This window comes from Zeus faber (assembly GCF_960531495.2).
Source record: "Zeus faber genome assembly, chromosome: 16".
Taxonomy (NCBI): domain Eukaryota; kingdom Metazoa; phylum Chordata; class Actinopteri; order Zeiformes; family Zeidae; genus Zeus; species Zeus faber.
The window spans coordinates 5,970,623-5,993,122 of NC_137202.1; the positions used below are offsets into that span (position 1 = coordinate 5,970,623).

The 22,500-nt window shown below is 46.8% G+C and overlaps 1 protein-coding gene across 3 annotated transcripts in view; it reads right to left on the reverse strand.

The window, feature by feature from the left end:
• The window catches only part of pax2a (paired box 2a), a gene marked incomplete at both ends in the record, with an annotated part of 35,422 nt that overhangs the window by 3,097 nt on the left and 9,825 nt on the right, over nucleotides 1–22,500 (reverse strand). For 2 of the 3 annotated variants that reach the window (XM_080016834.1, XM_080016835.1), the window contains 3 exons: nucleotides 10,468–10,588; nucleotides 12,882–13,057; nucleotides 22,449–22,493. In XM_080016834.1, coding sequence (XP_079872960.1) covers nucleotides 10,468–10,588; nucleotides 12,882–13,057; nucleotides 22,449–22,493 — 342 coding nt within the window. The remainder of the gene's footprint in view (nucleotides 1–10,467; nucleotides 10,589–12,881; nucleotides 13,058–22,448; nucleotides 22,494–22,500) is intronic. The other variant, XM_080016836.1, reaches the window with a different exon arrangement.

Here is a 22,500-nt window from a genome sequence, read left to right on the forward strand (position 1 = left end):
TTCCTGTATCACATGCTCTGTGTATAGTTCAAATGATTGCATTTTGCTCTTTGGGTTCTTTACTCTATGGCTTTATAATGACATTACATTACGTTATTTAATTCATTCAATTAAATACATACATACCATTAGAAAAAGCAAACTAATTGGAAAAAAAATACTAACAAATGCAACGATTCTTGCTTCTTTTATACAATTATTATTACATGTGTGTGTGAGGAAAGAGTTAATAGACAAAAAAGTAAACATTACTCCTGATGCATTTTGATAGAATGGAGAAACAGGAAGTATATTTCAAAGCAGAGCATCGATATCTAACATGAATAAAAGTCTACGACGAACAAGAAGGTCTGAACTCCGCTTATAAACGAAGCACAGGGCACAAAGCGCTGCTCAGCTCCTAACGCTTCTGTTTCTCTGCGATACATGTGATCCGTTTGTGACGGCTTCCATGGGAGCAAAACACACTTGACAATCAACCTTGATGAGGGAATTAGTTGAGCGCTACCAGTAGGAATGTCCTGAGCGGAGCGGAACAGAGCGGCTACAAAGCCGACAAGCCACATTCACATCCACATTCACTCTGTAATTGACAGTGATGGCATCGGGCCCTGGGCTGGATCAAGGGGGCGAACACAGAACAGAATAGTACCATTCCAGTAAGTACCATTACTCTGCCTCCCAACCCTTCCCCTGGCCCCATGCGGCCCCCGAGACCTCGGGCCTGTCACGTGGCTGGAGGCCCCTGGACGCCCGGGGGCCTTTGTGGGTTAGAGGACTAAAGAGAGGGATGGGGTTGGAGAGGGAGCAAGTTGGAGCGCTGTTAATGAGCAGCAAACAGTCGCTTTGGCTCATGTATTCACAACAGTCGGGGCCAAAGAGTGATGGGATTTGTCTGAGAGAGATGAGAGGCGACTGTACTTCGTCTTTAATGTCTGTAAAGTGGTAATCCTTAAGATTATTTTGTACAAAGAAATCCCATATTTGATGGTAATTTAGCTGGGACTTGATAGGAAAAAGCCATTCAACGTATTTGTGCTCCGCATGTGCTCCTCTGTATGCTGTGTCCTTTGTTGGTGGCGGGGTCCGCCGCCTTTCCCGGCAAGAATGCAAAGACTGGGCACGCGTAACAACTGAAAGGCAGCTGTGTGTGGAAGCTGATGAAGCGGCGTAGCTATCGGCGGTCAGTAAAACTGTCAGTATGGATGAAGACTTGTTAAAAAACAACCAAAAATATCCCCGCCACCTGATATGGCCGAGAAATAGATAAAAACAAATCAATCGATCGGAAGACGGCACGTTTTGCTAAAATGAAAGTCAAAGACAATAAAGGGCGTTTCGAGCGAGTGCCAGGGTTGATCAGGATGTTGAACAAAGAAAAACAAAAAGCGGTATCCAGTGGAATTCTGGGACTTCTGTCGTTCACCCAACACAGGCGACCTCAGTGGGTGACCACTTTAATCTTTGTTAGTAAGCATTCTCGCTTTAGTTTTCCAGTCATAATGAAGATAGAACAAGAAAAAAAGAGTGGAAGTGGCTGCTTTCTAATGGGGCTTTGAAAGGCGTGTACCTGCTACAAAGGGCTGGCTGGCAAAGTGGCTGTAGCTGGGGCCATGGCTATGGGTGTGGAGGCCCGGGGTGGAGGCATCGACTGAGAGGCCGCACTGCAGGGCCAAGATGTCGGCTAGGGCAGAGTCCCCGATAGAGGACGGGGTGAACGGGGCAAAGGACGCCTCATGGGGCTCCCACTTTACGCACATGGAGGACGGGTGGGACGGGTGGGAGTCTGCCGGGTAGAGAAGAACGAGAACACAAGAACAAAAAAAAAAAAAAAAAAAAAAAACGTGATGAAGACGTCCTCACCCACGCACTGGATTCAGGGAGACAGTTTGGCTCTCATTGGAGGACTCTCTCTCTCTTCCTTGTTCTCTCTCTCTCTCTCTCTCTCTCTCTCCTTCTCCCATAACACACACACACACACACACACACACACACACACACACACACACACACACACACACACACACACACACACACACACACACACACACACGTCCACTCAGGTGAGAGGGGGCAGGGATGAATGTGTAGCTTTGTTTTTTTTTGTTTTTTTTTCACAAAGTGCATCGCTCCACAAACTTCAGTTTGGACCCAGACACCGTGCGAACCACTGGGTCAGAGCGGTGGAGGGAGCTGGAGAAAGAGAGATGGAGAAAGAAGACACAGCGGCCGCACAGCAAACACAGTGTGTCCTCCTTTAAACGTGACAAATGTAAAGTACTAAAGTAGTACTTTAAGGTGATTAAAGACCGGACACTGTAGGCTCCTTCATGACCTCACGGAAAGCCTTGAGTGGCCGTGATGCATCCTCGCCCCCCGTCCCGCGCGGCGAGCAACTTTAAATCTTTTTTCGCCGTCTCGGGAGCAGACGTTTTATGTGAATTGCGAAGGGATGCGCAGCCTTGAGCACTTGATTTGTTCATTCACATGGTTTATAATAATAATCTCATGTGCTAGCGACAGTAATTCATTCAACCTCAGTAGAAACACGCACCAGCCAAACGTTGCGGCAAGCGCACGGCGCCTGATCATTCAAGCTCAAAATGGGTAACGGGAGGAATAGAAAAAAAAAAAAAAAAAGATTCCCCACGGTTTTGGGTAAACAAACAATATAATCTCCACGGCGAAAAAGCAAAATCACTCCCCGCAAATAACAAAGCTAAGTGGCCCACGGATGGTTCAAAATGTGAGACCCTTGATCTAATTTGGCTGATGAGTCTTGGCATCTCTCATCTCGACTCGCTCTGCCTCCGAAAACCCCGAAAGCAATCAGAGCGCGTTCTGTCTCTGGGACTCCTCGCGTCGGGTTTGGCCGGGGCCTGTGGGGAGCGATGGCTCTTTTCCGACACCATGATAGCCTCATTAGCTGCTTCCCCCTCCGCCATTGTTTGTTTTACAACAGAACGACTGTGTGTTGGGATTCCTCATTATAAGATAAGAGGAGTTGCTCTTCGGAGGACGGAGGGGCGTGGCGCTGTCAAGCCTGCATGAACCAAATGCCACGATTCAGCCAAACTGAGTTCACAGAAAACCACAGATTGCCGGTTTCTCCTTCTCACCCCGTCGGCTTTGGGAAATATGGCTGGGGATTGGGTTCAACCGGTGTTGTTGAACTGCTGTCTCGCCAGGTGTTGCAAGATCAAAATTGCAAGGCCGCACTAATTCAAACAATTCATCAGTTCTTGCCAGAATGGCAGCTCTGTGTTGATCAGGACAAAGCCCCTTTCCCACAGGGAATCCGTAACAATGCTGGATAAAAAATATTCGGCAAAGGCAGCGAGTAGTCATTCACACATTGGCCTCCCTTACGCAGAACTTCCGTATGGAGTCTGTTCCCACATTATACGACTGTTACGGATACAGTACGTAACGGGTTAGGGTTAGCACGTTATGTCCAGTGCAGATGCATGCGATCGTTTGGACAATCTGTCGGCAACGGACTTACAATCTGAATTGGTTTTGTTGATTTCCTGGCTCTCAGAGAGCACCGCTTCGGTTTCCACCTCCCCGTCTCCACGCTCCTCCTGGACGGAGCAGGGACAGAGCCCCCGTCCCCGGACGCAAAAACACTAACCCAATGTTATTAAATCAGGGTGATCATTTTCATGTCCAACACTCTCTGCCTCGGGAGAAGGAACGTCCTCCACCCGTTTTACCTCTCCCTGTCCGCTTGTTCCCTCTCCGGTTCCGCGCTCCGGTGTGGCTGGCGGGCAAGCGAAGCCCGATGTCCCTGCACCGCACCTCTAACTGTAAAATACATGTCTAGGGTCTGAGTGGCATTTTAGAGAAGAAAAATAATACATTTTTAGAAGCATAAAGACCTGTCGCCGTAGAGACTGGACGTGGTTCAGTTTCTCTTCTTTGCAGCCAAGTGCCACGGTTCGGATCTGACCATTTTTCTGAATGTTTTTTTTTCTTCTCGAAAACAAATCATTTTTGAAATATTTGTATGAACTTAATATTCTTAAAAAAAAACCCTATTTGTACTTTATTTGAATTCTGCTCCACCCCTACTTTACAGGGTGGCAATGTTGCTGCTTCCATTCACACACACTTCCATTCACAGTCGTACCGGCATTTTCCCAGAAACCATACTCGGTCGAGTGGGGAAATTTACAGAACTTTTACGGAACATCGACACCGGCTCCTTTTCCCCTCATTATGCCAATATTGAACATTTCCAGTGGATTCGCGGCTTTCAGTGCAAGTGGGAAAGCGGCACAAGTGTCACTCTTAAAAAAATGACGACAAGTCATAGTGATTTGATTGTTCTTTGAGATTCGGTTCTTCACGAGCCACTCGCTAAGAGGAGTCGTACAATTTTCCGACTCTTCGCTGATTTTGATTCAGTTGGTGTAATGCACGATGAGTGAGGGGGGACTTCTTGTACGATGAATGAAAGTTAATTATTTTCAGTCTGGGAAAGATTCACTCCCTTGTTTACTCTGTTCTAAGCGCTTTGAGCAAGACTAGAAAAGTCTTTTTTAAATGCAGTGCATTTACCATATACCATTTACATTATAAGGGGGTGGCTCCACACTACCGAGAAAGAATTTGCGAGAGTTTGAGTTTGCGAGGTACGAATCGTTCACAAGTCGTGCTTTATTATTTGTTTGCTATAACAATAAGCACAGTTATGCATGATTCCGGTGTTTTAAGTGGTTAACGGGACAGTGCTGTGCTCTGGGATTATTTCATCGTAAACAGTGTGCTGTGACAGACAAAGAGGTTTGGAAACATCGGGTCGTTCAAAAATAAATCAAATCGGAGCAATTCACGACTTCATCTACTATTTACAAGTGAGAGCGCTGGGGGCTAAAGGGCACTCGGCTGCACCAAAGCAGAACTTCATGACTTGCGAGGACTTGTGTGGTCAGTTTGTATTTAAGTTGCTCCGCTGGTCCGCCTGCTGCTTCTGGGCTGGTGTTTTCACAGCTTCCCGAGCAACCGTTGTCAAACAGACAAGGGAGGGGGGGGGTTACGACGCAACAACAACAAACCCACGCAAACGGTTTGCAAGCGTTCAAGACCACTGAACTCTGAAACTAATCAGACGTGGTGTTGCTTATTGTCCTGGAGACGGAGGCAGGAGCCCGGGCGGAGGGAGCCTGTCAAATCACCAGCCCTGATGATGGAGATGGAAGATAAACTCGGGGTCCTTGGGGACTGGCAAACACAGCTCGGAGAGAGAGAGGGAGAGAGAGAGAGAGACGCTATAGAGTTCTCCAAACATCTGTCTCTGCTCCTCTTCCTCCACCACCACCACCACGTCCGCAGATCCCATCAACCATAGAAATGGACTGAAAAGAGCCCACAGCAGCACCGCTAAGTGGCGGCTCCAGATATCGTGACAACACAATAGTCATCCCGGTAACGAGAAGCCCGACTTGTTTTCATTTAAGAAACTTTTTTTTTCTTTTTTGTTGAACCGTCCTGACGGCGTGGAAGTCTTTGGATTCAATCAAGTTCCAATGCACAGGTGCAAATGGCAATAAAGAATAGCTCGCAACGCATCGAAAAAGGTGTCGTTTCTCTTGGTAAGGTTTTGAGGTTAAACTTTGGTGAGATGCTATTTATACTGAAATGTTAGTTTCACAAAAAAAGCTTTCTGCTCGTGCCAATAACTTGCAGAAAACTTACTGTCCTTAATACCCTGCTCTCCAGACTCTACAGACTTTATTTTTATACAATCACCAAACGACACCTAATTATGAGTCAGCACAGAAGGTTTTTGCGGCAAACGGCTCTGAATTCCCCGTGTGTGGCTTCAAAGTCATTCATTACCAAAATGTGTACTCAAAGGTGAGTGCTCCATTGTGGGGGGTGAAATAAACATTAATGTTTCGAACACACACACACGCACGCACACGCACGCACACGCACGCACGCACGCACGCACGCACGCACGCACACACACACACACACCCAGGCAACAAGCACTGCAGGTTGGACGCTGCTCAATGTGTGTTCCTCAGCGTAAAGCAGTAGCCCTGCCAGGCTACAAGACAATTTAAAGGAGAGTGGAGAAAAGTGTAGTATACTGTTTATAGTTTATATCGAGGATATATAGTATATATAGTGGATATATAGTATGAATAGAGGATATAATATATATAGAGGAAATATAGTATAAATAGAGGATATACAATATATATAATGGATATATAGAGGCTATATACTGTGAATAGAGGATATATAATATATATAGACGATATATAGACAATGTATTTAGTATAAATAGAGGATATATATCATATATAAAGGATATATAGAGGCCATATATCCCTTATATATATTATATTATATATTTTTAGCAGCTCAAGCAGATGTCAGCACAGTTGTATTTTTGTTTTCAACCTTCAACCTGTGTGTACATACATAGATAGATAGATAGATAGATAGATAGATAGATAGATAGATAGATAGATAGATAGATAGATAGATAGATAGATAGATAGATAGATAGATAGATAGATAGATAGATAGATAGATAGATGGGAAAGATGAAAAAGAAAGAGAGAGAACACCGGAGAGAGAGATAGGTGCAGAGGAGGTGGAACGCTCAAAGAGCCAGAACGAACGGGAGCTCAGTTAACACCTGCTAGTGCTCCAGAGGGGCGTCCATTAGCACCCAGCCTCCCCCACTGACACTGGGATCAGCACACACCAAACTACTGCTATGTCCTTTTTTTTACAGCCCTGCAGTCTTACTCATTTGTTCTAAACATTAGGCTTGTGCCAAGGTCAGAATTATCCGGATCAAAATGCTCAATGTGATGTTAAGACAATACAAATATGTATAATGTAATGAAATATGTCATAATAGTGTCCTGTGTTACTTCCAAATTATCCATGCACAATAACATCTTTGCAAAAATGATACAAAAATACTACATTACAATGATTATAAAAATATATAATCTATGTAATCCCAATACCAAGTTATTATAACAAAATATGGGCTATTTTAATAAATCAATAAATATGTTATTTTCCAAATCATTCCTTTAATAGGTGCCAATTTTGATGCATGAAGAAAAACAGCATTCATTTTGAGTATTTATCTTTTTGCCCAAAACATATCATGTTATTGAGATCCATGTCCGACCCTGCTCGCACTAGCGCTCCCTGAGAGCCAGACTCAGCTTCATTTATCATTCATCTGTAATAGATTATGCAAATTTCCTGACAAAAAAAATCAACAAGATCAATAACTGTATGAATTTTAATTGGGTGCCAAGAGCATTTACAGAACAAATATAATCTCACAGCTCCATCCAGTGTGAAGACATAGTTTACTGAGGATTATATCATCCCCGAAGAAATAATTTAGTTGTTGTTTTTTTCTAACCTGGTAGACATTCCTATTTAGAGGATTTATTTCAAATGGCTGCAAATCATAATATGATCCAGAGAACGCTTGACGTGTTTGGCTTAGATATTTGTTTAATTTAAAGAGGGGGAAATGATCAAATTTCATGACAAACACAAATTCTCACATCTAAACGGCAATCAAATCCATTTTTCTATGTGCCTAAAATTGAGCTCACATTCCTCTTTGACAAAAAAAAGTTTTGTTTAGTCAATTCCATTTCATGCAATCTGTGTTCGCTGTGGGGGTCCGGGGCCCCCAGGTGGCCCCAGGGGCCCCCCGCCGTGAGCCTGCTCCCCAGAGCGAGACCACTTCGAATGGAGGGGCCCGGCGGGAAAGACAAAAACACACCTTTCTTCTCCTGGGGCCCGAATTTCTGGAGCACATCTACCTCCCACATATACAAGGAGGGGAAAAAAGAAGGGGTCTTTCTTTTTCCATAACACAACTCTGGGGTAGAGTCTTGTGATGGGAACTATATAATGTTGTTCTCTAAGATCTCTCTCTCTCTCTCTCTCTCTCTCTCTCTGTTGATTCAATTCTCAATTCAATTCAAAGGGGCTTCATTGGCATGGGAAACAGACGTTTACATTGCCAAGCAAGTGCGAAGTAGAACAACACATTTTTTTTTAAATCAATGTACATACATGGAAGAACTGTGATTTTGCTGTTAGAAATATATATTTATCCAGATGAATAGAAAATAACTTAAAATAAAATTTAAAAATGTCGACTTGCAGAATTATATATTTTTATTATATAATTATAAATGAAATTATATATTTGAACTATATAAACGCTGCGACAATCTTTTCTTTTTAAATCAATCTATTTAAAGACATGCGTTCTGTACTTATGTCTATGCACAGAGATCAGCACCGTACAAGTGGTCAGTGTATGAATTCACAGGTGATAAACACGTCTTCATGGTGCTTGTATTCCACTGGACGCCCTTTTCCGGTCACAACAGCTCACAAATCTTGCTGCTGTGTTTGCACATTGTTGTATCTCTCTCTCTCTCTCTCTCTCTCTCTCTCTCTCTCTGTCGCTGGCTCTCTCTCTCTCTCCCTCCCCCTCTCCCTTGCTCACACACACACACACACACACCAGTAACAACACAGTGGGCTCATTGACTGCGACGGCTGCCGCATAATTATGGGAGATTTTTTTTCCTTATTAAAAGGCGGCCATATTAGTCTCAAGCCGGTGTGACCAGCAGTAAACCTGACCCTCTCCTGGGAAAGTGCCTCCGCAGCCACAGCCCAAACTATGTTTCAATTAACCGGGCGGCCATCACCCTACATGGACAGCCGACCACAAAGATTCACGGTGGTTCGATGCGGGTCATACGATCCGTGTAGGTTGATATTCAATCCGCTGCACCTGTCACCGTCCGCGGCTCTGCACTAGACTAGCGATGCAAGACGGGCAAACAATTCATTCATAACAAACAAATCTTCAGAACGACTCGGGAGTCTGGAGTCACCCCGCCCAAAAGGGTTGGTGGAAAGACTCTGACGCTGCGGCGAGTCACGCATGTGCCCCTGAAACTTGTGAATCTCCTGGAAAATTATGACCGAGGACTAAATTCACGTGAGAAAAGGGTGAAGGCATTTGGCGTAACTCACATTGAATGTGACTGATTTACACCTTCCATTCCACCAAAATCATTTCGACGGAGTTAAATGATTCCTGCGAGAATTGTATTCACAACGACTCTTCTATTCTGCATCGTCATTACAATGACTGAATTAAAACAAACAAAAATCTGACAAATTGAACTCGTAAAGAGCCGACTCTCCGAAAATGTCCGACGGTTCCATCACTTTTCATCAAAACTCAAAGGAAACAGCAGACATTTTATGACATTGTCATACTGTCTTTCTGTCCCTTGGTCTCACCGTCTCCCTCCTTCACTCTCTCCCCCACTCTCCCCACTCCCCGGCATGAGGCAGCCAGTCAGCCAGCCAGCCAGCCAGCCAGCCAGCCAGCCAGCCAGCCAGCCAGTCAGTCAGCCACGGTGCCATTCCAGCTGCTGTCAATCAGCGTCCCTATCAACGGCTTTGATGACAACCTCGCGTCATGGCGAGAACAGCAGCTGCCTCTTATGAGGAGTGCTTCCAGTCAATCTGTTCGCGGGCGATTCGGGGCGAACACAGGTAGAGCCGTGCGCAGGAGAGAGGCCCCCGTAGGATTTAATGGGCTCAGGTGATCTATCACCACCGCTCCACTCTGCCTTAGATATAAACACAGCAGGGCTTTGGGATGTGGTGTGAGGCTATTCACTCCCCGTGATAAGAAACGCGGTTCATGATCTCTGTGGTCTATGTAAATATCAATTAAACCGTTGGATTTATGGTGATCATTTCAAATGTTGGTGAGGAAATTGATCGATACCTTACTTAAAGGCCAAAAGATGTTCTTGCATTGTTTGTTTGTTATTTGTGTATCTCTGGTGTTCTTTAACTTTCAACAACGTCCTCCTTCCCATCACCCTGAACCTCTCTCTCAAAAATGATGTTTTTTGTTGAGTTTGAGCAGAAATGCTGTTTTAACATAATCCAAGGAAGAATAGATGGTAACAAATGGCTGAAATGCGTTATGGACCATCACAGCTTGATGATAGATTCCTCTTTTCTTGATCATTGATCACCGATCCAGGTACAAAACGGAGACTCAAAATTTAAAAAAGCACTTCAACTTCATTCAAAGGGAGTTCGATCAATTTCCATTTCTAAGCTCTCCAACTCTATTTCTCCAATAAAATCCAATTCAGTCCGCACCAAGAATATCACCTCATGATGTTCACCATGAGAGAGTTTTACTGGCTGTCCGTTACAAAAGTTTCAAAGAGGCCAAAGATGAAGATTAAATCTAGACCTGACACCGGCCCCTACTCCCCAGAGCTTGTATTTATATCCAGCGTACGTGTGTTTTTATGGTGGAATTCCTCTTTAAGAAGCTGAGAACCTCCCTCAACGATGCTTGATTTTTTTTCCGATAACACGATGGAAGAATGAGCCGAAAAGCCGTACCTGTGACCACGGAGTAGCTTTGGGAGACACTGGACGCCAGGTCGGAGCTGGCGCTGGCGGACAGGCTGGGCTTCACCTCGTCCAGGCCTGAGCTCAGGGACGGGTGTGAGTACTCATTCGCCTGTGGACAAATACATTATATTGATATATAGATTTAAAACAAATATAACATGAAAAAAAATAATGTTAATATAAATGTAAATATACATACAAATATAGAAAATATGAATGAATGAATGAATGAATGAATGAATGAATATTAAATAAAATATGAATAAATGCATTAAAAATATAGCAGTAGCGAGAGATAATGATTGATTAAATTTGTTGTTACTATTTAGTCTATATATTCGTATCAGTGACCAATATCTCAATTGAATTTCTTGATTATGTCAGAAAAATATATATTTTTTGTATCATAGTACTTCGTGAGCTGGTCAATATCTTGCGGTATGAAGGATCATTTCCATTGTCCTGAGATTTGCAGGGTTTGTTTCTTTTTTGGGGAAGGGCAACATGATACAAATCCTGCTCCAGGAAGCCCCTGGCGTGTTTAGGAAACCCTCTGTGATCCTTTCCACTGTGTGTTTTCTTCTGAATGTTTCCTGTGCATTTTGTGGACCCAGCCACCCCCCCCCCCCCCATGCATGCATTAGGGTTTATCTGAGGGGACTGGTGGACGGGAGCGAGAGAGAGAGGGCGAGGGATGAGAGAAGGATTGGGAGAGGAGTGAAAAGATGGGGTGTCAGCTGGCTCTTTGTGCTCCACTGCAGTCATCCCTGTGAGCAGCCAAGGGAGGAGACATTCAGGGCTTTGTTACAGGGGAGACATGTGGTCCACATTTTAAAGGGGAGCACAACCTCCAAATCCAAATCAACCTTTGTGTTTCCTGTACGGGACGGAGAATAAGATGATAAGATGTATAGATTTATTCTCTTGGATTTTGCACTTTTGGACCTTGTGCTTTTTCTTCCACTTGGAATTGCCTCCGCGTTGCAATTCAAATGCATGTAAACGTGCATTAAAAAGTTCAGTCCTGGCAGCGAATTAAACCACCTTTGATGTTTCTCTTCCCTTCTCCTCTCTTCTCTGCCTTTAATTGAATGAACATCTTGTTAAACTCGACCTCCATCTTGTCTTGTCTCCGCAGTGTTTTCTCTCTTTAATCCCGGGGTTGGGCTCTGATAGCAGATGTGATGAATCCTGTTTGTTAATAAGATGAGACTCGCTGACCTTCCTCTCTGTGTTCCCCACACACGCCTGTCTGCATGTGCGTGCGTGTGTGTGTGTGTGTGTGTGTGTCTGTTTGTGTCGGCGTGTGTGTGTGCATCTGTTTGTCTCAATGGGAGTGGGGGTCCCTGAGGGCCCGGCCGGTGACCCCAGCCTTGTCTGTCTCTATCCCAGATAAACTCTAATTGTCTGCTTACAACTGTTCCCTGGCACCGGGCTGGATGTTCCTCTCTATTCCGCTGGGCCTCCGTCGCATAAGAGCCATTTATCATGCAGATGGGCTCGGGCGGGGCGGGGCGCAGGCCCGGGCCCTGGGCCGGGGGCCGGGCTGAGAACAAGCACCAAGCCCACCGGGCCCTGAATGACCCGACCACATGGCTGCCAGAAGTGTGGGAGGGATGAGGCCTATTCAGCCCGGCCTCTTCAAAATGGCTTTTTAATGCCCGATCGCAGGCACCAGACAAGCCCCTAATAGCCCAATAGTGCAGCTTTTCACCAGTTTGAGAACACAGGGGGGGGGGTTGGTGGAAATAGACGGGAGGGGTGCGCTGAACGACTGGAACGCGCTCTGATTAATATTACATTAAATTAAAACTGATTTTTCTGGACCATTCTGACGCCGTTGCTCCCCCAACCACCACCCCCCCTCCCACACCCCCTTCTCTCCCAGCCTTTTAATACCTTCTCCTCCGCTCTTTGTGATTGCAAGTCATTTCCAATTCGTTTTTGTATTGATCTCACCGTAGAAATCAGTTTGGTAATTAGCTGCATTAGGGCCTGCGCAGCGGGCTGAGGGGGCTGTCCTTCTGATTTATCGCCGCTGTAATTCGCCGTGATCGCGCGGGGATGAAAATGAACTCAATTAGGCCACTGGTGAGGCCTGCGCGGGCACCCGCACACAGTTTAAAGGGAAAATTAATAGTCTCTTGTTGTTTAACAGTGTAATGAATGTAAATAAAGGTTATCCGCTGTAATAGGTCCGTTGCTTTGAGCAAAAGCGTTATTCAGAGGAGCCGTGTCAGCGTGCGCACCAGTTAATTCGCTTCATAACGCCGGACATAAATCTGCATTACTCCACCCTAAACTGGTTCGGCTGAAGAATGTGCGGCGGAAGAGACGGTGGAGGGGGGAAACCCGGCGGAATATCAATGCAGGAGGTTGAAGGCGACGGACGCGACGCCGACCTGCTCGGGCTTGATGTGTTCCGAGGCGGGGAAGACGTCGGGGTAAGATGGCCGCTCGAACACGCGGTCCAGCGCCTCCAGCTGCTGCTGGGTGAAGGCGTCGGCCCTCAGGTGCTTCCGCAGGCTCTCCACGCTGCCCTGCGAGTCGCTGCCGGGGCCCGAGCCGTCCGAGCCGTCTGGAGGAGAGCGGGTGGGGGGAAACAGGAGGGAGGAGAGGAGAGGGAAACCCCGTCAGGACCGGGAACTGATATTCTGATAATGAGGATGTTACTGGAACGAGCAGGAGAAGAGAACGAACGGGGGGCGTTAAATCCACGGTGAAGACCTCCCTTTGTCTATCTCTCTCTCTCTCTCTTTCTCTTTCTCTCTCTCTCTCTCTCTCTCTCTCTCTCTATCGCTCTCTCACCTCTCCCTCAGCTGTGCTCCCCTCCACCCTCCCCCACACGGCCCCCATCAGCGTGGTCATCATGTGATCGGCCTGTGGTAATTGATGGATTACCTTCAGTGCAAACATATATATATATATATATATATATATTTATATATATTACATATACGTTTCGGAAGAGAGAGAGAGAGAGGAAGAAAGACAGAGAGCAAGAGGGAGAGAGAGAGAGAGAGAGAGAGAGAGAGAGAGAGAGGGAGAGAGAGAGAGACGGCGATTACCCCGCGAGCCTCTCATTCTGCCGGCAGGAAATGGAGAGCCATTATTTAACCGTACTATTTCCTCCTGAACGTATTACCCCCTCAGCGCCAACACACTTCCCACTTCTCCCTCTCTCTCTCTCTTTCTCCCTCTCTCTCTCTCTATCTATCTCCCTCTCTCCCTCCGTCCCTCTCTCCCCCCTCTCCACACACAGATTGCCTGTCTCCCGAAAAACAGAATGGAGTGGTGGAGGTAGTCAGGGCCGAATGCGGGTGAGGAGCAGAGGGCAAGCGTATGCATTTCCTCACCCGCTCAGACTCTATATAAACAAATGAGCCTCGGCTCCCCTCACTCCTCCGATCCCTGACCCTATCAACCTGCAGCGGCTCCCCCTCCCTCCCTTCCCCTTCTCCCCCTTTCTCTCTCTCCCTCTCGCCCCTCTCCCTCCATCTTTCTCTCTCTCTCACACACATAGGAAAGATTCTCCTCTAAAATCACCCTTCAAGCATCCCGGGAACCTCACCCTCCCCCCCTCTCACCCCCCACCCTCTCTCTCTCTCACTCTCACACACACTCGCATGAGATATATCCACCCCGAAAACCACCCTTCACCCATAACCTCACCCTCACGGCAACTCCACTTCGCCATCTGACTCTCGCTCTCGCCCCTTCTCCCTCTCTCTCTTCCCTCCCTCTCTCTTTCACAATTAAAAATCCTCCTCCAAAACTGCCCTTCAAGCACCCCAGGAACCCCGCCCTCACGCCGACTCCTCCTTGCCACCCTTCCATCCTTCTCTCCCCCATCTCTCTCTCTCCCTCCCTCCATCCATCCCTCACTCCCTCTCCACCCCCATCTCTTTCTTTCTCTCCCTCCCTCTCAAACGTAGGAAAAATCCACGTCTAAAACAAATGAAGTGTCCCAGGAACCTCACCCTCACGCCGACTCCTCCTCACCTTCACCTTCTCTCCCCTCTCCCTCCCCACCCTCTCCCCTTCTCTCCCTGCACAACCCCTCCCTTCCTCACATAGGAAAAATCCTCCTCGAAAACCCACCCTTCAGGCATCCCAGGAACCTCACCCGCATGCCACCCTCCCTTCCCTCTCTCCTTCGCCCTCAGTTCCTCTCTCCCTCTCTCACCCACCGCCCCTCTATCTCTCCCTCCCTCTCTCTCTCTTTCTCTCTTTCTCTCACGCAAATAAGAAGACATAAAAAAGATCCTCCTCTAAAACCACCCTTCAAGCATCCTAGGAACCTTCACCTTCAGGCCGACCCCTCCTCACCACCCTCCCTTCCCTCACCGCCCTCCCCCTCTCTCTCCCTCTCCCTCTCTGTGTCTGTCTTCCTTTCTCTCTCAGGAAAAACACCTCTAAAACCACCATTCAAGCATCCCAGGAACCTCACCCTCACCACCCTCCCTTCTTCCCTTCTTCCTCCCTTTCCTTCCCTTCCCTTCCCTCGCTTCCCTCGCCAACAGCGGGACAAGGGCTTTAGCTCCCGTACAAATCTGTCATTCTAAATTTGCAGCAGATTATGTTCTCTCCCGGGCGAGCCGGCGGTGATATATGATATGCAAGGCCGCTATTGATTGCCCGATCCTGCCGGCGAGAGTTGGCGGAGGGAGGGAGGGAGGGAGGGAGGGAGGGAGAAGGGACGGATGGAGGGAGGGAGGGGGGGGGGCGAAATGAACTTGGAATGAACACGGTGCCCGGACTCATTCTGCGTATAATACTCTACTTAATCCCACATTTTTCTGTGCTATGGAATTCAATTGATCAATCATGTTCCCACTGATGGTACCGTTTCAGGGGCGTTATTGCCATTCCGCTCGCCTGCCTGACCTTTCCCCACCGGCGGAGGCCAGAGGATGAACCCCGACGCGGCACTCGAGAAATAGATCTGGGGGGGGGTGGGTGGGGGGCGGTAAGGTAGTGGAATTGGCTCCGAGAATGGGATAGGGGATGTGTGTTCGTGTGTGTGTGTGTGTGTGTGTGTGTGTGTGTGTGTGTGTGTGTGTGTGTGGCCAGGGGGGCGTGGTGTGCTGTCCCGCATGCACAAGGGTGTGTTTAATTGGGAAAGTGTATTGGCGTTCACGGAGGAATCACTTTTTCCTCCTTGATGTCTGTTTTTCTTTTTGCTTTTTCCCTCCTACAATTAACGGAAACCTATTCGCAGACATTTTCTTTCGGAAAACAGACTCCTTTTTTGGTCTTTTTGTAGAGAGCTTCGGAGGAAAATGGAGTCATTAATTACCTCTTATCAGCCGGAGTGAGGGGGAGAAAAGAGCCCGATCGATAGCAGGCGTTTGCCATTCACTACAGAGAGGGCCGCGCCTCCCACAGAGGAAAGGACGCAGCTTAATACTTCAAAATTAGGTTTTTAAACACACGCTTTACCAACCCAAACATCAAAGAATTCCCGTTTTATAAATGTTTTTATTATTTTTTATCTGCACCCAGTGTGTCGCCTGCTGGGTCACTGAAGTTCCCATCGTCTCATTTTGATTTCTCTCAGCATTTTCCTCACCCTCCCCCCCGGGTGTCCCAGCAGGTACGTTGTTATCAGTCCCACTCCCACAGAACGACGGCACTATGTCTCCCCTGGTTTTAACACCAACGTGTGAGACCTGCAGAGTCAGACGACTGAGATAAAAACAAAAAAAGACACAACAAACAAAACAAAACAAAAAAAACAGGCACTTCCCCAACGCTGCCCCCCCCCCACCCCTTTAAAGGAATGTGCTGTATCTGTTGTTCAAATAAGATCTTTGGGAAATGGACTGTGACCTCCGTGGGGCCCAGTAGGGGGGGTCAAAAAAGAGTAGTCGTCACTCTAAACAGATTTAGATCTTATTCACCAGAAAATAGGGACTAAAAAAAGTGGTGCATTTCTCTTAATGTGAAGGTTAATTAAAGCTGGCATTCGCTAAAAATATAAATTAATTACAAACAAATATATATTATATTAATAATAATAAATAAAATAAAGCCCTCCGATCTGGACTCCTAAAGATAATAATAATAATAATAATAATAATAATAATAATAATAATAATAATAATAATAATAATAATAATAATATAAGAAATATATTTATTTATTGAGAGAAAATAAACAAAAAAAATATTATCATATTTTGGGCCCTTATTCTAACCAAAACTTATTTCTAACCTATATATTGTATATATTGTATTTCCGGTTATTTTACTTTTTTAGGCAGGTCTTTGTGCCCCACAGCGCACCAAACTGAATCACTCCGATTCTGATTCTGATTCTGATTACTCGAATGGGAAGCGGACTGAGTCGGGCATGTCGACGTGCTGCCATGTTTAGCTCGGTCTCACTGGGGGGGGGGGGGGGGGGGTGGCTGGGGTGGGGTGTTGGGCTCTGTGTATTTTATGTTGCTTCTTTCATCTCTGCCGTTCTTCTGATAACATCCCATGGAGAGCGAGAAAAAGACAGGGGGGGGGGAGGGGGAGCGGGGGTCTTGTTTGAAAGGCAAATGGATTCCTTGTTCCCTGCGTAAATCACCGACGTGGGATTCCCCCTCGGAGCGGCGGCCGCTCGGACCGTTTACTGATTCCTCCTCCCGCCCTGATGGGAGGAATAATGCTCCTCCGCACGCCAAACAGGGTGAATCATTTGTGATGTTTTGGAAAAGGAAATGCGGCTGAGGTGAGAAAAAAAATAAATAAAGCAAAGAAAAGAAGGAGGAAGAAAACAGGAGCAAACAAACTGATATACCCCCGAGGGTGAGCGCTCTATCCCTCCTCCTCCACCTCCTCCGCCACCTCCTCCACCTCCAGCTCCTCCTTTGTGAGCGTGAGCTATATTTATGAAACCTCTGATGCAGAAAGGAGGGAAGTGGGTACGGCGGGTGGGGGAGGAGAGGGGAGAAGGGGGGATGTACAGGGAGGGAGGGAGCGAGAGAGGGAGAGGGAGAGAGAGAGAGAGAGAGAGCGAGAGAGAGAGAGAACACTGCATGCTAATGTGACGCTAAGCGAGGACGCTATTTGTAAATTCACAATTTATTTCACGATTGTTAATACAGAGGGGAATGTTTACTGTTTACTGGTCTGTCGATCTATCCATCCATCCTTCCTTCCATCCATTTATCCATCCATCCATCCCTCCATCCATCTATCCATCCTATCTATCTATCTATCTATCTATCTATCTATCTATCTATCTATCTATCTATCTATCTATCTATCTATCTATCTATCTATCTATCTATCTATCTATCTATCTATCTATCTATCTATCTATCTATCTATCTATCTATCTATCTGTCTATTATATTTGGACCCTTCCCGTTGTCCTTCTTCCAACTCTGGCCGACTCTTTGTTGAAACACAATTTACCAATCCTTCCCTTTTTTTGCATTTCCGTCCCTCAATTCCTCATCCATCCTTCCCTCCTTCCTTCCTTCCCTCCTTCCCTCCAACCTTTCTCCCCTCCATCCCTCCGTACCTCCATCCCTCCTTTCCTTCCCCCCTGAATCCCTGCATAACTTCTTCCCTCCTTCCCTCCAACCCTCCGTCCCTCCATCCCTCCTTCCCGCCTCCCCTCCATCCCTCCTTCATTCCTTCCCTCCTTTCCTCCTTCCCTCTAACCCTGCTCCCCTCCACCCCTCCATCCCCCCTTCGCTCCTTCCCTCCATCCCTCCACCCCTTCTTCCCTCCTCTCCTCGATCCCTCCATGACTCCTTCCCTCCCTTTTCCCCTCCCCTCCATCACTCCATCCCTCCTTCTCTCCATCCGTCCATCTGTCCATCCCTCCTTCCCTTCTCCCCTCCTTCCCTCCATCCCTCTGTGACTCCTTCCCTCCTTCCCTCCAACCCTCCTCCCCTCCATCCCTCCATCCACTCTTTCCTCCTTTTCTCCATCCCTCCATCCCTCCATCCCAAACTGTGTAGCTGAGTAACGTGCTGCTCCATTAATCATCAGCATCAGCATCGGCATCAGCATCAGCATCAGAGGCCATAATTGACTTTTTCTCCAACATGAAATATATGTATATTAAAAAAAATGGCGGAATCGGATCCCCGTCTTTGTACGTGTGCTGTTTACAACAGGTCGCTAGCGTGACGTGCTTGATGGGGTTGAACCCCGCCAGAACACAAATGACAGAAAGAGGGGATAAAGAAATGAAAAGAAACGCTGGGAGGGGTTGGGGCTGGGCGGGGCAAAGATAAGATAGAGATGATGAAAAAAAGGAGGTAAAGAAGAGTGAAGAGCAGGTAGGAGGAGGAGGAGGAGATGCAGGGCCTTTTCTGTGTCGTCCTTCTCATTTCTACGTCACGCTTGGCGGAGCCCCCCCCCCCCGAACTGCACCCGCTCCCCCATCAGGTTCCATCATGGCGTCCGTGATTCCATTTATCTGCGCCGCCTCGCTCACATTCTGGGATGGGATGCGTTTATTTTTGCTAAAGTCGTCCCCTATTGACTCATTGTCCTGGACTAGGCTTGGCTGACCAAGCAGGGTGAGATCCACACACTCTCCCATTTAGATTCAATTCAAAGGGACTCACACACACACACACACACACACACACACACACACACACACACACACACACACACACACACACACACACACACACACACACACACACACACACACACACACACACACAGCAGACAATCTCCAGAAGGGCCAGGTATCACATTTGAACAAATCAAAAAGCTGCGACGGTATGGTTCTTTTCTTTTTAGGTTATTGAATAAAAGGTTGCCGTGACGCCCTCGTGTTATGTCAACGGCGTCCGAACGAACGAACGAACGAACGACCGAACGAGTCCAAGTCTAGTGATTTCTTTTTTTTCCCCGCCGCCTGCGCTCTCATCGACTCCCACTTCCCAGTCTTCCGACCTGATACTTCCACTTCCATGCCCACACTGGAAACCGCGAGTTATGAGCTTTCTTGGCGTTCTGCATCTGATTTATGGACCTGCGGCTCCGCAGGGCTCCACTGGGCTCCAGCCAGGACGCGAGAACAGAACCAGGACCCAGGTCACAGAGACCCCGACTGGGGGAGTTAGGGTCAGGGTCCACCTGCCACCAGGCACAACATCAAAATGTACCATACACCCCCAGCGTGACTGTTTTTTACACTGTTTTCTCAGTATGTTGTATTTTTTTTTTTTTTAGCAATGTTTTGGATGTCTCTATGCATACGTTTTTTCTGTGATGAGAATTAAAAGCTTATTGTTCCATCAATTTGGATTTTTTTTTTTGTTTCAACTTCAGTTTCAGTTACTTTGATGTGATTGTTCGTAAAATTGAATCTATTCATAAATAAATAACTCCGACAGCAGAATTTCTTTGTTCAAATTTCCATTTTTTTTCACTTTGTCAAAAAAGAAATAGAATAGAATAGAATACTCTATAAACTACATCCACAGAAGGCAGAATTCCGCAGACTTTCCGTATTCAGGAGGAAGTCGTCACCCAATCCCGCAATTTCGATTTCTAAATGTTTATTCTTGATACAATGTTTTCGTTTCAATTCCATTTTAATCCACACTGATTTCTTCTCAGAAAACCGAAAAAACCCAAACTACAGACACCCCCACCTCTCCAAAATGTCCTTAAAAAAACAAACACCACGCCAGACTTCCGTAGACGTTCCATATTCAGGAGGAAGTCGTCACCCAATCCCCTCGTGCGTCCGAACTTGGCTTCAAGTGCGATAGCGTAGAAGGTTTAAATGACTGAGCGAGTGTGAGTGTGCCACACACACACATGCACACACACGCACGCGCACACGCAAGCACACACACACACACACACACACACACACACTAATTCTCCCACTTTACTATTAATGCATTTGGCAGCGACAACATTCCATTTACTGTAATGAGATACAAATAAATCTGGATGTGGATAGATTCACTGTGCGCGGGCGTGGGTGTGTGTGTGTGTGTGCGCGTGTGTGTGTGTGTGTGTGTGTGTTGGTGGAGGGGGGTGCATTGAGGCGCGTTCTCCCAGTGCTAGCATGCTGTAATTGGTATCGCTGCTCACAGACATGTGAGCCAATCTGTGTGCAGATAGGATGGCCGCTCTCGCCCTCCCTCCTCTCTCTCTCTCTCTCTCTCTCTCTCTCTCTCTCTCTCTCTCTCTCTCTCTCTCTCTCTCTCTCTCTTTCCATCTCTCCTCCCTTAAGGCTGTTTCTTTTGTCTTTTCGGGGGCTTTGCGCGGCCCAGATAGACGCACGAAGCGGCAGCAGAGATGTTACTTTGGGAATTAATCGTTTTTTGTTTTCTCCGCAGAATGGCAAATATCCTCTAAATGTCACCACATCCGGCATGTGAGACGGGCACCCGGAACACATACACGCACACGCACAGCTACACGTGCACACGTTCATGTGTACACACGCATGCATGCACACACACACACACACACACACACACACACACACACACACACACACACACACACACACACACACACACACACACACACACACACACGTATAGACCTACTGTACACACGTGTACCGTGCATGCACGTAAACACATGTACAGTAAGACTAAGACACACTCACACTCACACACACACATGCGCACACACACACACACACACACACACACACACACACACACACACACACACACACACACACACACACACACACACACACACACACACAACTGCTTCCAAGAACAAATCCATGATCAATGACTCCATTTTCCTGCCATGTGTGTCCTCTTGTCCTTTGACACACACACACACACATACACACACACACTGTTGTGCACGCCTGCAGAATTTCACCTACATCCCCCCTCTCTCCTCCTCCTTTGCTCCTCTCCTCCTCCCTCTCCTCCTCCTTTCCTCCTCTCCTCCTCCCTCTCCTCCTCCTTTCCTCCCCTCCTCCCTCTCCTCCTCCTTTGCTCCTCTCCTCCTCCCTCTCCTCCTCCTTTCCTCCTCTCCTCCTCCCTCTCCTCCTCCTTTCCTCCTCTCCTCCTCCCTCCCCTCCTCCCTCTCCTCCTCCTTTGCTCCTCTCCTCCTCCCTCCCCTCCCCCCTCTCCTCCTCCTTTGCTCCTCTCCTCCTCATCCCCGTCCTCGCTCAGAGCCGCCTGGTGTAACGTGCTACTTTTAATTTGTCGTACCACACGACAGGAACAGATTAATGGCCGTCATGGTCGCCGTGGCCTTCGAGCTTGTCTTGCGGGGCCCCGGTGTACACAGCGCCTGTCACACTACATTATTGCCGCTGATGGGGACCTGTTTCATCCTCAATGGGCAACTGAGCAATGGGGCGACCGGGCAACTGGGCAATGGACAAAATACTGACTATCACGCTCGAGGATTTTTTTCTCAAGGGTTGTGGTCATGGAAAATCCGTCTATCTATCGATCGATCGATCTATCTATCTATCTATCTATCTATCTATCTATCTATCTATCTCGTTTAAATAACCTCAACCACAGCATTTCAGGACAATTTGCGCAACCCCAAATAAACAATAACCATGCAGGAGGTCATCAGATTCAAAGCATTGATGCATTGAAGGAAGAAACGCCACTGTCAAAATTATTTCAGATAATTACTAAGGATTGATACTTACACACATGTACAGTACAGAGGCAAATGAGACAAAACAAACATAGTGCATTGACAAAAAAGCAGTATAATGAATTAGACATACTGTGAATTAGCATGTGAAACTACTACTGCTACTACTGCTCACTTGCATTGGGCTATTTATTTGCATTGGTGAATTTATTATATTTTGGGAAATGAAATCATATTTACATTTTCCGATCTCTATCTCTGAAAAAGCAAAAAAGCAGCAGAAGCAGAAGGTGGATCGCAGAACAAGAAAGAAAGAAAGAAAGTAAGTAAGAGAGAGAGAGAGAGAGAGAGAGAGACATAGAGAGAGAGAGAGAAGGTTTTCCGACTTCAACTTACAATGTCCTATTTTCCTCCCATCCAAGTGGTTGCCACTCCAGAGAACTAAAGA